Consider the following 15,322-nt stretch of genomic DNA (forward strand, 5'->3'; position numbering starts at 1 on the left):
CACCCCAAACAAATAATTTAATCTTGGTTCAATGAAGGAGTAATTAACAACATCTTACCACATTAATCCCTCCAGCGTGGCTCCTGGAACATACTGTTCCCACATAGGCCATCCCTGCGGTTCCACCAAAGCCTTTCTTCCTAAAATATACCAACACCAGCACCCAAAAAACAGACAGGTGAGCGCCTAATTAGTTATTACTGGACTCAAACTACAATCACCCATTTTAAATCACGAATATCACCAGAAGCAAACAGCGGTAGTCACAGCATTTCCATCATATGGGTACTAATCATATTCTTCTTTTAAGAAATAGCTCCTGTGTCTTTAACAGTTGCATAGAAAAGGGAATTTCAGCAGGTGTCATTTGTATATATGGAGGAGAACCTGGTGAAATCCCCTCTTCATCACAACAGTTAAAGCAGCAGGAGCTATACTAGAGTGACCAGATTTAAAAGAGGGCACGGCACCTGCACCTTTAACCGTTGTGATGAAGAGGGAATTTCAGCAGGTTCCCCATATATACAAATGACACCTGTTGAAATTCCCTTTTCTATGCAACTGTTAAAGATACAGGAGCCCGGTCCTCCTTTTCATATGGTCACCCTACTTAATATAGTACTATATTCCCCATTTTAAAAATCTGGCATTGCCTGTCCCCGTAGGCAAGTGATTCCAAACTCTGAAGTAAATATAGTTGAGCAAAAGGTCCTGCTCCTGCGTGCCCCCTTTCTTTGCACTTCTCAATTTCTGCTACTCTCGTTAGTTGCGAGACCATGGCACACCTGAAATGTCAGTTCCTGTTTTGTCAGTTCCTGTTTCCTGGCTGGGCGGAAAGTGGGGGGCTCTCATTACTGGATTTTTCTTTTGAGCGATATCAATTGCTCATTCTTATTTGTCCTTTCAAAGATACGGAGAAAAATGCGGATCTTACAGAACAAACTGCGCGCTGTCGTGCCTTCGGCGTGGGACGAGATCCTGCTCCCGCCACTGTACGAAGTTAGCAAGAACGTCCCCTGCGCCTCCCTCTATGCGGATCTTGTTTTCCCACGTCCAGATCTCCAAGCCAACCAGCACGATGCGGATGTTCAGCATAACGTACATCTGGAAAAGCAGAGAGAAGAATGGGACAACGGGACAGACTTCGGAACAAATAAAGTATGCGCCAAGGTTGGCCTAAATGATCCGCACACTGCTTGTCAAAGGAGCTGTTTAATTTTTCCTTGGAAAATTAAAGATGCTACCACTCCATCTAGAGGAACAGCATTCTATCAGGTCGGATTATTTGTTTACCTGGCCTGGTTTTGGCTGGGTTCAGACAACTTGATAACCCCACTGAAGGGTTATTATTTATTTATTTATTTATTTATTTAGCACCATCAATGTACATGGTGCTGCACAGAGTAAAACAATAAAATAGCAAGACCCTGCCTTATAGGCTTACATTCTAATAGAATCATAATAAAACAATAAGAAGGGGAAGAGAATGCACCAAACAGGCACAGGGTAGAGTAAAACTAACAGTATAAAAGTAAGATCAAAATCAAGTTTTAAAAGCTTTAGAAAAAAGAAAAGTTTTTAGCTGAGCTTTAAAACTGCGATTGAACTTGTAGTTCGCAAATGTTCTGGGTTGAGTGTGGGTTGTCGCTGAACTGTGATTTATCGTATTGACTGAAACCAAAACATCTTCCGCAAGATGGCTTATTTTTCCTAAACAAGCCACCCTAAGAACACATGGTTTGTTGGTGGCTGTGAACTGTGGATTGTTCATGGTTAACAAGCCATGGTTTGCTAGTGTGGATCGGTTCAGACAACACCAAAACCCACATTTCAGCAACAAACCACGGTTCAACAACAACTGGCACTCAAACGTTCAGTGTGGATTATCGTTGTGTCTGAACCCAGTCATTGTCTACTCTAACACAAAGCTCTCCAGATGGGTTGGAGTACAATTCCCACCACACCCAGCCACTTGAGCCCTCTGGCCATGACAGCTGAGAATGATGGGAATTATATTCCATCACATGGAGGGCATCAAGTTAGGGAAGGCCCTCCCCATCAGACTGAATGGTGCCTAGTGTTAGGAACTATGGACAGCCATTGCTCAAACCAGGCCTCCATCCTGTTAACCTTGAGGCCAGTTGCCGGAGCCTGAACCAGACGTGCAGTTGATCAGGCAATGCCAGGCCACCAATATTTATACCGGGCCTAGCCAATCTACAGGCTTCATGCTTTCTGCCAATCACAGGAGCTCATGTTGTGCCATTATCTACAAAGCCAAGATTGCAGTTTCGTTGCTGACATTCAAAGCCGTAAACAGCTCGGACCAGGACACCTAGCAAATAGACTTCACCTATTCACGTCAAACCAACCCCAGGAAGGTCTGGGGTTGGCAGATGCCATCTGCATCCCTACTAATTAAAATATCGAGGTGCTTCAACCATGTGAGACCCAGCTTCTCTACATCACTGGCAAGGACTGTGTCCACTCAGGCCCCAGAGCCCTCTTCAGACATGGCAGAGTATGAAGATGTGCAGCATCAGCTCTGGCTACCAGCAAGGTCAGGTATAAATACTAGCTGGCTGGCCTCCCGTCCTTGTTTGGTCAGCAGAGCAGGACTTCCTGCATGCCCAAGCCTTGAAAATCCAAGGCCAAGCCTGGCCAAGCCTTGAAAATCCAAGAAATGAGATCTTGTCCCAACACGTGAGAACAGAAATGCTGCTGATTATCTGCCCAAGAGAATTCTGCAAAGGGTTTGGAAACTTGGGCCATAGCTAGACCAGGCCTGTATCCTGGAATCATCCCTGTGTATCCAAATGACACACAGGGGATCCCTGGAGCAGGCAGGGATGATCCCTCCATTTGCCTGGGATAACCCTTAGGTGTAGAAAGGGCCCAGGTTACCTTAGCACACAACATGTCTCTGTTGTTTTCTTAAATGCAGGCTATGCACAGCCTTGAATGAAAAGGGCAGGGGGGAAAGAGACACTGCGGGCACATTGCTGCACATTCCATCATCTCTGCAAATACCGTAAAGCTTCCACTCACACTATCCAGGTAGTTGGCCAACTGCACCATCTCTTCTCTCACAGCAGTTTGATTCTCGCCTAACAACTGGTACTGTAAGAGAAGGCAAAGTTGACTCATGGAGAGAAAACAGAATCATCGTCATCACCTTTCCAAGGCAGAACATTGCCAGCAATCTCGGAGTCTTGAGCTTAAAAACTGCCTAAAATATGCTTAACATAGGAAGCTGTTTTCTACTGAGTCAGACCCTTGGTCTATATTTTCGACACTGGCTGGCAGCAGCTCTCCAGGATTTCAGGCAGGATTCTTTCTCAGTCTTATCATAGAATCATAGAATAGCAGAGTTGGAAGGGGCCTATAAGGCCATGGAGTCCAATCCCCTGCTCAATGCAGGAATCTGCCCTAAAGCATCCCTGACAGGTGGCTGTCCAGCTGCCTCTTGAATGCCTCTAGTGTGGGAGAGCCCACAACCTCCCTAGGTAACTGATTCCATTGTCGCACTGCTCTAACAGTCAGGAAGTTTTTCCTGATGTCCATCTGGAATCTGGCTTCCTTTTACTTGAGCCCGTTATTCCGTGTCCTGCACTCTGGGAGGATCGAGAAGAGATCCTGGCCCTCCTCTGTGTGACAATCTTTTAAGTATTTGAAGAGTGCTATCATGTCTCCCCTCAATCTTCTCTTCTCCAGGCTAAACATGCCCAGTTCTTTCAGTCTCTCTTCATAGGGCTTTCTCTTACCCGGAGATGCAGGGGATCAAAGCTGAGACTTAAAGCAGGTGCTCTACTGCTGAGCTATGGCCCTTCCCTGTAGCACAGGGGTTCTTAACCTGGGGTCCATGGACCCCCAAGGGGTCCATGGATGGGCTTCAGGGGGTCCATGAAAGTCAAATAAATTTATTCATACTTTGTGTGGGTCATACACTGTATGAGGCAATCAATTTTCAATAAAATAAAGTATATTCATTGCATGCAAAGTTGTGTTGATGTGCTTATGTGAATTTTTCTAGGGAGGGGGTCCATAGCTTTCACCAGATTTTCAAAGGGGTCCGTGACTCAAAAAAGGTTAAGAACCATTGCTGTAGCAGATTTCCAGTTTTGCTACTCTCCAAAGTAGAATCATAGAGTTGGAGGGGACGTTGTATGCTTTCTAGTGCAACCCCCCTGCTCAATGCAGCAGTTCCAGAGTTGAAGCATCCCCAACAAAAAGCCTCTCCTTGAAGACCTCCAGCAAGGGAAGAATCCACCACCCACTTGGTAATTTGTCTTCACGTGCCACGGACATTTCGGAAAGAAGGAAACAGGAAAGAGTATTAAAGTTTCCTTTCTATTTTAAACAGCCCCTGCCCCCTGCAATCACAACTGATTCTTACAGATTAGCTGAAGGGAGAGGGCATTTCCCCTGTTCAGTGCTGAGCTGGGAAAAACTTTTATATCTGATCCACAACTGATCAGAGATAAGAGCTTTTCAGCAGTTAAAGCTCTTATCTCTAATAGGACTGCTGGGACAAAAAAGCACGCAATGGTTGATTCCCGTCTCTTTGAATGAATATACCAAAATTCATGCTATTTTTGTGTGCCAACTATTATCAGAGAAGGCAGTAGAGGAACAGATCTTAGCGTGGTTGGGGAGCCCTGGGCAAAACCTAGCATGCACTAGATAGAGTCTCTCTGTGTTCCAGTTCTGTTGTTGACCCAACCAGGATACATTTGTTGGACAAAGGACTAGACACATGTTTCTACTCTGTCTGAAGCAACTCCTTCCGAATCAGCCCTGTTCCGCCTCGACCCTGTCTGTTTCAGATATTCTACGGAAAGAAAAGCAGGCCAATCATACCCTTTCTTTGTCCACAACTATAAAGAGCTCCACATATCTGGTCTGTAGAAGGACGCCTCTTTTTTTCTGCAAGGAAGAAAGCAGGGGAAGTTATAATGAACTAAATCTTCTCCTACGGTTCCAAAGTTCAAAACAGAGTGATGTCACCGTAATCCACATTCCCCTTTTTTTTACTCATGACACAGCTGGACTATAGGGAGGCACACCCAGGCTGAAGAGAGCCAAAAAATTCCAAACAAAAGACAACAATTCTTTCCTTGTCTTCTTTTTCATGTGCGCTTTGGCCATAAGATGTTCAGTCTGGGCAAACAAAACAACAACAACCCAATGGAAGAATTAAATTGAATGACGTGAAAAATAGTCAGAGCTCATTACGTTCATTTTATTATATACTTAAGGTCTTTATATTCTGCCTTGCCACTTATATACGCAATTTCCAAGGCAGGATTAAGCAAGGGGTATCCTTGTCCAGACCAATTGAAGATTTCATATCACATAAATAAAAGGAAGTTTCTAGCTCTCATGGACAGGATATCGAGAGGTCTTAAAGCACAAACTCATGACCTGTACAACCTCCCATCCCGACCCTTTGACTCCTTCTGTGACATTCCATCAGTGCTACCCAGCCCACCTCTCAGTATTTTCCTAAACCCTTCAAATTCTTTGAACAATGAATCTCAGGCACACAGCTTTGTAAAATGTACAGTTGTTCACTCCATTTTGTAAACTTGATGCGTGGCATGAAAAAAAGTGTCTAGAAGCGGGCAAAATCTGCTTCTCTCATAATAGTAGAGACTGGCGTCACTCAATTAAACTGATGGACTGTAGATTCAGGAAGAACAAAAATACGTACATGGTCACGCAATGCATTATTAAATTATGGAATTCACTGCCACAAGACACAGAGAGGCCCAGTGTCTTAGAGAGGGCATTGGGATTATTATTTTTCCTCTTCCTGACCCATCCCTTTTTCCTCGTGTGTCATGGCTTTCTCGATTGTAAGCCGGCAGCCAGAGACTGTCTCTTTTAACTGATGGCACATAAGCCTTTTTGGCTGAGAAGCAGGATAAAAACAATTTAAGTAAATAATTAACAAATAAATAAAAGGAGATTGCAGGGAGGGCTGTTCCAGAGTCCCTTGCAAATTTCTTGGAGCGCCACAGGTATGTAAGGACAGAGCTCTGCTAAATCCTTTTGCTATTCACACTGGTGAGGAGGGAGTTAAAGAGCCCTTTGCCTATGTGTCTTCAGGTAACATGGGAACGGCCGAATGGGTGGAGGTCTTGCACTCTTTCAGGCCTTGCTTTGTTTATTATTGTTGTTGTTGTTGTTGTTGTTGTTATTATTATTGATATACTGCTCCATATCTAAAATGGATTCTGGAGCGGTGCACATAGGAATAAAACAGCAAAAAGAAAGAAGATTAAAAACAGCAAATCAAAATTGTTCAATTTAAAGCAAAGGACCAATAAACACAGTGGCTGGTCAGTTGAGGAAGGCTTCCTGGAAAAGAGTTGTTTTCAGGAAGCAGCCTAGTGTTGGCACCAGGGGCAGGGAGTTCCAAAGAGAAGGGGCCACCACACAGAAGGCGCTTCTCCTGGTGGACTCCAATCGGGGCCAAAGGTCCATGCAGAAGCACCGCGGTGTGCATGCCCTCTGATAGTCTCAGGCCACAGCTAGGCCTAAGGTTTATCCTGAGATCATCCAGGGTTCGCCCCTGCCTGAGCACTGGATCCCCTGTGTGTCACCTAGATGAACAGGTTTGACATCTGGATGATCCAGGGATAAACCTTAGGTCTAGCTAGGGCCTCAGTGACCAGGCAGGTTAGTAAGGTAGAAGGCACTCTCTCATGTTCTGCGTCCCTGATCAGATTAAGCTGAACCAATTACCAGAGTTTGACATTGAGGGGCTGTTCACGCAACACACTAACCCACACTCAGCAGCTAAGCATGGGTTATTTGTTGAACTTTGGGTTAGTGTGTTGTCTGAACAGAGGACATTTTCCACAGGGGATGGGGCTTGTTAAACATGCAGTGTGGCTTGTTAACTGCCCTGAACAACCCAACAACAAACATAGGTTCTGAAGTTCGCTTGTTCGAAAAAATAAACCACACAGCTACCATGTGGGGAAAGTCCTGCGTTCATACAATGCGCTAACCCATGGTTTAACAAACAACCCACACTCACCCACTGACTGTGGGTTAGCGTGCTGTGCGAACCCAGTCTGTATGTACTCCAAACAAAGGCTACAAACAAATTACATACATTTGGCTACACCTCCTCATTTAGCTTTTCAATGTCCTTTCTGTGAGTTTGGTTGCTTTTGTAGCCAAAATAACAATACCCACGCACCAGCGAGAGGCATCAGCAGGCTCAGAGAAACCCAAATTTTGCAGAAGTACAAAACAACAGTTGTGGAAAAATAAACCCTAAAAGGGGGTGGGGACCCCAAAACAGACAAGTGCAGACTGAGCGTGCTCAGAAGGCATGAAATGCATGTAAAACCGTAACCACAAACTGTCAAAATGGAGAACTACCCACAGAAAACTTACTCTCAGCAGCGGAGTCATGCTGGGGGTATGTTGATACTCGGTGCTTTCCCATTTTCGGTCTGGGTCAGCAACGCCACAGGCCAGGGGCTCTTTCCTCACGTTCTCCATTCGGTAGATGAGGTGTTGGGAGACAGAGGACAATTCCATGGGTTCGATGCCATAGGTGGTGTTCTCGATTTGCAGCAACCCCCTAGCAATGGCAAAACCTGAGGTGTCAAAACCATTATTCTCAGTCAGGGGCGGGAGAGTCCAAACAAAGCCATGGAACACCAACCATGGCTGAAGGAAACTGAGGTCCTGGCGCAAACATGCAGAAACGGCGTGTAGCACAGTCCTTCACGGACTGCACCACCACATCAAAATGCAGGGGGAGGGTGCCTGTACAAAGGCCATGCCATTGTTCTAACTAGGGTTGTCACGACCGTCCGACGGGGTCCAGGAGCCTGTCGGACCCGCCCACGTCCAGTCCCCCAGACCCATTCGGGCACACCTTTTGCGAGCACGGACACCCCCCAAGCGCCTGTGAGGCCCCGGCCTGTGCTCAGCAGCTGCCCACACACACACCCCAAATTGCCCACGTCCCCCTTCCTGCATCAGTTGTGTCCGCCATCGAAGCAACAGGGGGAAGTGTGCATTTTCAGGAGCCTCTGTGAATTGCGCATTCCCCCCTGGCACCAATGGCGGCCTTAAAGGCCCCACGGATGCAAGGGTAAAGGCGCAAATGCCTTGTTTTCTTTATTTCCAGTTTGTTTCTCTCCTGTCCGTTTTGCCAGCCTTTAGAGTGGTTTCGTTTTCGGGCTGTTATCACCAGTTGCCTTTGTTTCAGGGCAGACAGCATCACAAACACACCGGGGCTAAGCCGTAGTTCTGGGTTCAAATTGCACAACAAGCCATGGTTTAAATAAGCCAGACTTCATAAGTCTACAACAAACCATGGCTTCTTTGCAGGGATGAGTTCAGACACAACAATAAGCCAGAATGAACCAGGCTTCTGCCTTCTGCACCAGGCTGCAGTTGGTAGATCTCAAGGTCCTAGCAAAAAAACAAAATAGAACCCACAAACCTGACGCCTCCCCTCCCCTAGTCTAGAATTCCAAGGCACAAAGAGGGAAGAGAAGCCACCATTGGGTTCCATCCTCTGCAAAATGACCAAGGTTGTTTCAGAGGCAGCAAAGGAGAGCAGGTTGTTATGGGCCAGGTGCAGCAGCATCTCAGCCTCCTTTTTCCCCTCTGAAAAACGCGTCAGTTACCTGAGTCCAGAGCAAGTGCTGACAGCAACCAAGGAATCCAATATTCCTTCTACATATCCCTGATAGTGGCAGTGATCCTGAGAGGGCAAGAGGAAAAAGAAAACTGAGAAAAAGATTTCACTCGGCAATTTCTGTCGCAAAAGGTCACGCAACTCAAGATACTAAGCTGCATCTACACAGCGCATACGCAACACAAGCCTATGCGTATTTTACTTTGAAGTAAATCCCACCGTGTTCCATGGGCTTACGCCAAGGAAAGCATCTCAGGACTGCAGCCTTAATGGGAGTTAAACTGGTTACCTGCCATGACTTCTTCCAAGGATGTAACTCATGATTCTGACAAAGGGGACTCAGGCTCATGAAAGCTTCTGCCATAATACATTTACTAGCTTTTATAATGCATAGAAACGGAGTCAGATCCTAGGTCCATCTAGCCCAGTCTTGTCAACACTGACCGGCAGCAGCTTTTGAGGCTGGTGTTTTCCCAGCCCTATGTGAACTGAGTCACGGACCTTTACCAACCATTAGGAACTTAGGAAGCTGCCTTCTACTGAGTCAGATGCTTGGTCCATCTAGCCCAGCAATGTTGACACTGACTGGCAGCAGCTTTCTAGGATTTCAGGCAGGGGGTTTTCTAGCCCAAACTGGAGATCAAACCTGGGTCCATCTACACTGTGTGTGTTTTTGTCTCAGTCATAATTTGAGCAAATAAAGGTTTGCGCAAATTTTGGTTGTAATTTGCACAAATTTGCATAATTGTATGATTATTCTCACACCAGGCCCTGGCCAAGCCTTGAAAATCCAAGAAATGAGATCTTGGCCCAAGTCATGAGAACAGAGATGCTGCTGATTATTTATTTATTACATTTATTTATTTATTACATTACAATAGCCGAAGCTCTCTGGGCGGTTCACAAAAATTAAAGCCATTAAGAACATAATAAAACATCCAACTATCTAAAAACCCAAATACAAAATACAATATAAAAAGTACAAATAGGATAAAACCACACAGCAGAACTTGATATAGGATTAAAATACAGAATTAAAACAGCAAAGTTTAAATTTAGGTGTTAAAATACTGAGAAAATAAAAAGGTCTTCAGCTGGCGACAAAAGGAGTACAGTGTAGGCGCCAGGCGGACCTCTCTGGGGAGCTCATTCCACAGCCGGGGTGCCACAGCGGAGAAAGCCCTCCTCCTAGTAGCCACCTGCTTCACTTCCTTTGGCAGGGGCTCACGGAGAAGGACCCCTATGGAGGATCTTAAGGTCCGGGCAGGTACATATGGGAGGAGGCGTTCCTTCAAATAACCTGGCCCCAAGCTGTTTAGGGCTTTGTATGTTAGTAGAAGCACTTTGAATCGGGCCCGGACCTAGACTGGCAGCCAATGAAGTTGTAAAAGGACTGGCGTGATGTGATCTCACCCAACAGAGTTCTGCAAAGGGTTTGAGAACTTGGACACAATTCCCTATGGCGACTTTTTGCACCCAAAGGCACTGTTTGAAGTAAACACAGGGCCAGCTCTCTCATTTGACAGAGTAAGGCACTTACCTCAAGCAGAGAACGTTGGGTTTGGGAAAGGGAAAGCAAATAATTTAATTTATTTTTACTATTATTTTTTTACTTTCAGGGAGAGGCACTCACGTGATAAGTTGCCCAGCCTTAGGTAATGTGTACCTTGACGTGGGGAGATGCCATTTGTTGTTCTGATCTAGTAAGATGTCTTGGCCCAGCCCTAAGTGAAAACAGCAGCTTTGAGAGCATCTAGCAGTCCAGGGTTGGGGTTCAGTAGAGGAGTGGCACAGGGCCCGATCCAGATCAGGAACATGTTGACATGGTGTGTTTTTTTACATTCAGGGAGGGGTTCACAGGAGAGCAATCAAACACAAAAGCCATAACTCCTGACATGTTACTACAATCCAGGAAAAGCATTCACGTTTGTTTCCGGTGAATGTCTGAATGGGCCCTTAGGACCCCCACCCCCAGCTAAAGCAAGAGGGAGGTTTCCCAGAAACCATTATTCTATATCAGAGATAGGGGTAAGTGAAACGTACCTGAAGGTCTGGGACTTCAGAACGCAGCGTTCCGTCTTCATTATACGTGTAAACGGTGAAGTCTTTGGGCAAAAGTTCTCTGAAAGGGTTCGGAGTGGGATGGAGGGAGAGATGGGGGGGAACACATTAGAAACGGTTTGCTTTTAAAACCAAGTAGAACTAGAACCAGTCCAAAGAAAGGACAACAAAAGTGCTGAGTGGCAGTGTGAGGGGGGGGGGGGGGGAAACGACAGACAGTGGTAAAGGGCCCTGCGACAAAATGATATATTTTGTGTTATTGTTTATAATGGTATATTCAAGTGTTTGGTTCAGGTTTGGATTTGCTGCGGCCAATTCTTTTATTTTCAGGAAATGGTAAGCAAGTGGAGGGGGAGTTAGAATGGTGAGCAGTGTGAATGGTGTCATCTGATTGGTTGATTTGAAGAGAGAGAGAGAGAGAGAGAGAGAGAGAGAAAGAAAGAGAGGGGGGAGTGAGAGACAGTTGGAGGTGATGGCCCCAGGGAGCGGTTTCATCTCTCTAATAAATGTAATGTGCCAAGGGTTAAAGATGGCTTCTCTGCCAAAGGGTGGCTACATGTGGCTATATGCCAGATTTGCATTCCTTAATGGTGGACATCATGTCCTAGCAGACAAAGGAAAAAACTTTCGTCCAATAGAGCATCGAATGTAACCTATGACTTGTTGAGATTGTGCACCTTAACTTGAAAATTGAATGTAACTTAACTTGCTAATCCAGAACTGACCAATAGAAGGGTTAGAAAGAGACTAACACCCTCTTGTAGTCAGGGCCTATATATACTGTGAGATTCCTTTGTTCGGGGTGTCTCCATCTTGTGGAACCGGAGCACGCCCCCATACTGCAGTATCGGAAGTAAGTGGATTGAGTGTATTCTCCAGCCTCATGTGTTTGATTGGCTATTAACGCGCCTGGGAAGCGGGCCTTTAAATCCCTGGTTAAGGGACAACAGAGGGAGTCAGTGAGAGTAGAAGTGAGTGGGGTTTAGTAGAGGCTTGTTTCAGGATAGTATTAGGAAAATGGGGTTGTAGGATTTGGAGCTGGTTGATATTCCCCGGGAGGTTGAGGGAGGTAGATGTACGTGTATAACGTAGAACAAACTTAAAGTGTCTTTTAAAATCTTTTCCTATATGAATAAACTTCATTCTTAATTTGTTTTATCAACCACGTTTGCCCAGTCATATGCGTTACTTCAGGCGGACAATACACACGCACACCCACACACGAGGGTTTAGGATTCCCTCATTCTTTTAGAGGATAAAGAATAGGGTGGTGGCAGCGAAGGAGAGGTTTAAAAATAGACTTTACAGAGGCGGGGGATGCCACATGCCCAACTTCCAACCAGAACCGGCATCAACGGTTGGCTTGATCAGATCCCTGACACAGACCCACTGTTCCTCGGTGGACCTACTAATGAGAGCACCCTCAATTTGCTTCTTCTCTTTAGCACTGCACCCTGCTTGTCCACCCACTTCTCGCTCTGTGAGCAAAAAACAAGCAGGCTAAGACTCCATTCAGACGACACGCTGAGCCACGGTGGTTAAACATTTTGAGCTAAGCATTGGGCCTGTTCAGAAGACACCTTAAACCCTGCAGGTTAAGGATTTTGGTTAAGCAACAGGGTTTAAGGTGTATTGTGCAATGCGTTTTGCTAAACCCTGGTCACTTTCTAACCCTAGTCCGGACCATCTGCAACAGGGTTAGCAGCTCTAACCCTATTGTGTGTGGTTAGTGCTAACCCCAGAGAACCACAGTTTTGCTAACCACAGAGCCTGAAGTGTCATCTGAACAGGCCCATTATGGCTTGGTGTGTCGTGTGAACCATTCCTAACCCTGGTGGCTACATAACCACGGTTTAAACATGCTCACTAACCATTTGCTGCAAAAGGGTTAGCGGCCATGGCTTAGTGTGTCATCTGAACAGGCCCTAACAGCAGCAATGCGTGAAGCGTAGTGCTGGCTACCACTGACTGTTTGCTCACTGGCTCTCTGCTTGGCGAGTGAGCAGAAATGATGAAGAACCGGAACAGCAGCAGCTGGTGACCATGGTAGTGAGAGAGTCAGGTGACTGAGTGGGGGGTGTCTTCCCAAGTGCCCCCCTCCCCTGCTTTCCACACAACCCAGAAGTAGATGTTGGAATTTTGTGGAGTTTCTACATAAAGGCTCCATTCAGAAGACACCTTAAACCATGGCTTTAACCATGGTGATTAAGCAGGAAAGCCAGGCTATATTCAGAAGACACCTTAAGCCATGGCTTTAACCATGGTGATTAAGCCAGAAAGCCAGACTGTATTCAGAAGACACCTTAAACCATGGCTTTAACCATGGTGAAAAGCCTTATTCACCATTTTTAAAGCCCTGGTTTGGTTTAAGGTGTCTTCTGAATGGGGCCAAACAGTTCTCTGCCGGTCTGCATCCTTGCTGCTTCTGCTGCCATCACCACCACCACCACCGCTGCTCTTCCCTGTGGACTTTCTGCCTGACAGACTGCCATTCCCTGCAGGACCAGGCCCTCACAGTACTCATCGTCCTAATTGTAAGGGGTCAGGATAAGTTTTTTAACTTATTTGTATGTATGTGTATGTGTATGTGTATGTGTATATATATATGCATTTTCCCCATGTTTTGGTAAAATACGTTAGAACAAATTGGCCCAACGTGAATGGCATGTATTATAGGGCAGCTAATGAACATTCACCTCCTTCTGGGAATGGTGCTTCCTTCACCAGAGGCAAGTCAGCGTGTTATCACAACGGCCAAACTAAAAATGCTTTGCAAGCACTTGGGAGGGAAGCAGAGAGGATGGGCGGAGAAATGAAATCACGCGTCGCTCGCTCATTTTCTTGGACGGCGCTCATGCAACCTGCACGCTGACTGCTTTGAAGGTCGCTTTCCGGATCAGAGAAAAAGCCAACTATGCCAATTTCAGGCAGCCCAGAATAAGGAGGAAATGAGCACAGTGCCGTAGAAAAAGAAGCCACTTACTTGTTTTTTTGTAGATGAAGTGTACGCTCCCTTCCTTCCACTTCAATGACATACGATACATTGTCCTCAAAAGAAGGAGAAAACGTTATCAGGAACCTCTCCAGGTGTCATCAACAAATCGCTTTTGTGTGCTCAATGATCAACTGATTCCCAATAAGTGAAAATGCCTTTCCCCTCAACCCTATCAAATATTCCTCCAGGACTCAGGTGTACACCTTAGGATTTGAATCTATGTCTTCAAGCTCCAGGCATACATCTCCCTAAGTGTGAAGACCTCTGAAGTGTGGTGGACGAAAAAGCAGTGTGAGGCCTTCTCGATAGTGGCACCATACTGTGCAATTCCGTGCCCTGGAAAATCCATCCGATCTCTCTCCCTGCTTTCCAGTGCCAGGTAAAAATAGTGCTTTTTAGATGTCTTTGTGTAAAGCTATCTGGACATTTGATAGTTCTGATATTTTTGTTCTGCTAATTCCTCCTGTGTGATTTCGAGTGTGTGTGTGTGTGTGTGTGTGTGTGTGTGTGTGTGTGTGTGTGTTTTATTCATATTGTTAAGTTGTTTTGGACTGTATTTTTATTATGAGCTGTACCTGCTTCCAAGGCACTTTAAATAGTGCAGAAAAGTGAGGTATAAATGGGTAGATGAACAGAAGATACAACAGGTCCTTCACCTGGAGTGAAAGACCAATTTTGCCATTTTGATTAAGATAAAAAGTTACATATTCTATCAAGTCAAAACTATTTGTCTTGACCCTCATCCTAGGTGCAATTATTATTTATCATTATTTTAAACATTTATGAAAGGACAATAAATTGCTGGATAGTTAATTTATTATCATTGAATTTGTACTGCCAAAGAGGGAGATTTTCTGCCTCAGGTGCCAAAGTAACTTGACCTGACTTGCCTACTGTGCAATATGGCTTGTGGGGAAAGGGTGCAATTTGCTGCACCACTGAGTGAGCAAAATATCTTGGTCTGGCCCCGTTGATGTCACAGACGCTAGTCAATCAGTGCTGCCCACAACCAGCTTTTGCTACAACTTACCAAACACATAGCTCTGGAGGGGAAAAGGTATGTTTACCCTGAACATAGTGAGGGTGCCCTGTACTTAAAGCTGAAAGCAATACATTGATGACGAGCGCCCGGGTGAAATACCTGAACTGCGTTGGAATTAGAAACTTCCCGACGGTCCCTTGTTATCCTCCTAGGGACAGTGAATTCATAGGAAGACAGATGAGATAACGGCTGAAAACCTAGAAAGTTAAAAGAAAATATGACAGGATTAAAGCACAGTTGAGTTGGTTCAAGGAGCCACGTGCCAGGAGTGGAGTGGAAGCAGTATAGCTTCCAAATCGCACGAGGTACTGGTTCCCCTCTATTCGGCACTGGTTAGGCCTCATCTTGAGTACTATGTCCAGTTGTGGGTACCACTTCAAGAAGGAGGCAGACAAACGGGAGGGAGTTCAGAGGAGGGCAAAGGCGATGTTCAGGAGTCTGGAAACAAAGCCCTATGAAGAAAGACTGAAAGAACTGGGCATGTTTAGCCTGGAGAAGAGAAAGCTGAGGGGGGTCCCTATCCATTGCTGACATGAAGCCCCCACGATAT

At 45.6% G+C, this 15,322-nt stretch overlaps 1 protein-coding gene across 1 annotated transcript in view; it reads right to left on the reverse strand.

Annotated features, from left to right (window-relative positions):
- The window catches only part of ADAM9 (ADAM metallopeptidase domain 9), a 78,393-nt gene that overhangs the window by 41,417 nt on the left and 21,654 nt on the right, over window positions 1-15,322 (reverse strand). The window contains exons 2-10 of the mRNA XM_063139282.1: window positions 14,872-14,969; window positions 13,719-13,783; window positions 10,718-10,796; window positions 8,664-8,740; window positions 7,414-7,603; window positions 4,861-4,926; window positions 3,049-3,120; window positions 935-1,104; window positions 59-140 (exon numbers count right to left, since the gene is read on the reverse strand). Coding sequence (XP_062995352.1) covers window positions 59-140; window positions 935-1,104; window positions 3,049-3,120; window positions 4,861-4,926; window positions 7,414-7,603; window positions 8,664-8,740; window positions 10,718-10,796; window positions 13,719-13,783; window positions 14,872-14,969 — 899 coding nt within the window. The remainder of the gene's footprint in view (window positions 1-58; window positions 141-934; window positions 1,105-3,048; window positions 3,121-4,860; window positions 4,927-7,413; window positions 7,604-8,663; window positions 8,741-10,717; window positions 10,797-13,718; window positions 13,784-14,871; window positions 14,970-15,322) is intronic.

The sequence above is a fragment of the Elgaria multicarinata genome, chromosome 12 (genome assembly GCF_023053635.1).
Source record: "Elgaria multicarinata webbii isolate HBS135686 ecotype San Diego chromosome 12, rElgMul1.1.pri, whole genome shotgun sequence".
In the NCBI taxonomy this organism is placed as follows: Eukaryota; Metazoa; Chordata; class Lepidosauria; order Squamata; family Anguidae; genus Elgaria; species Elgaria multicarinata.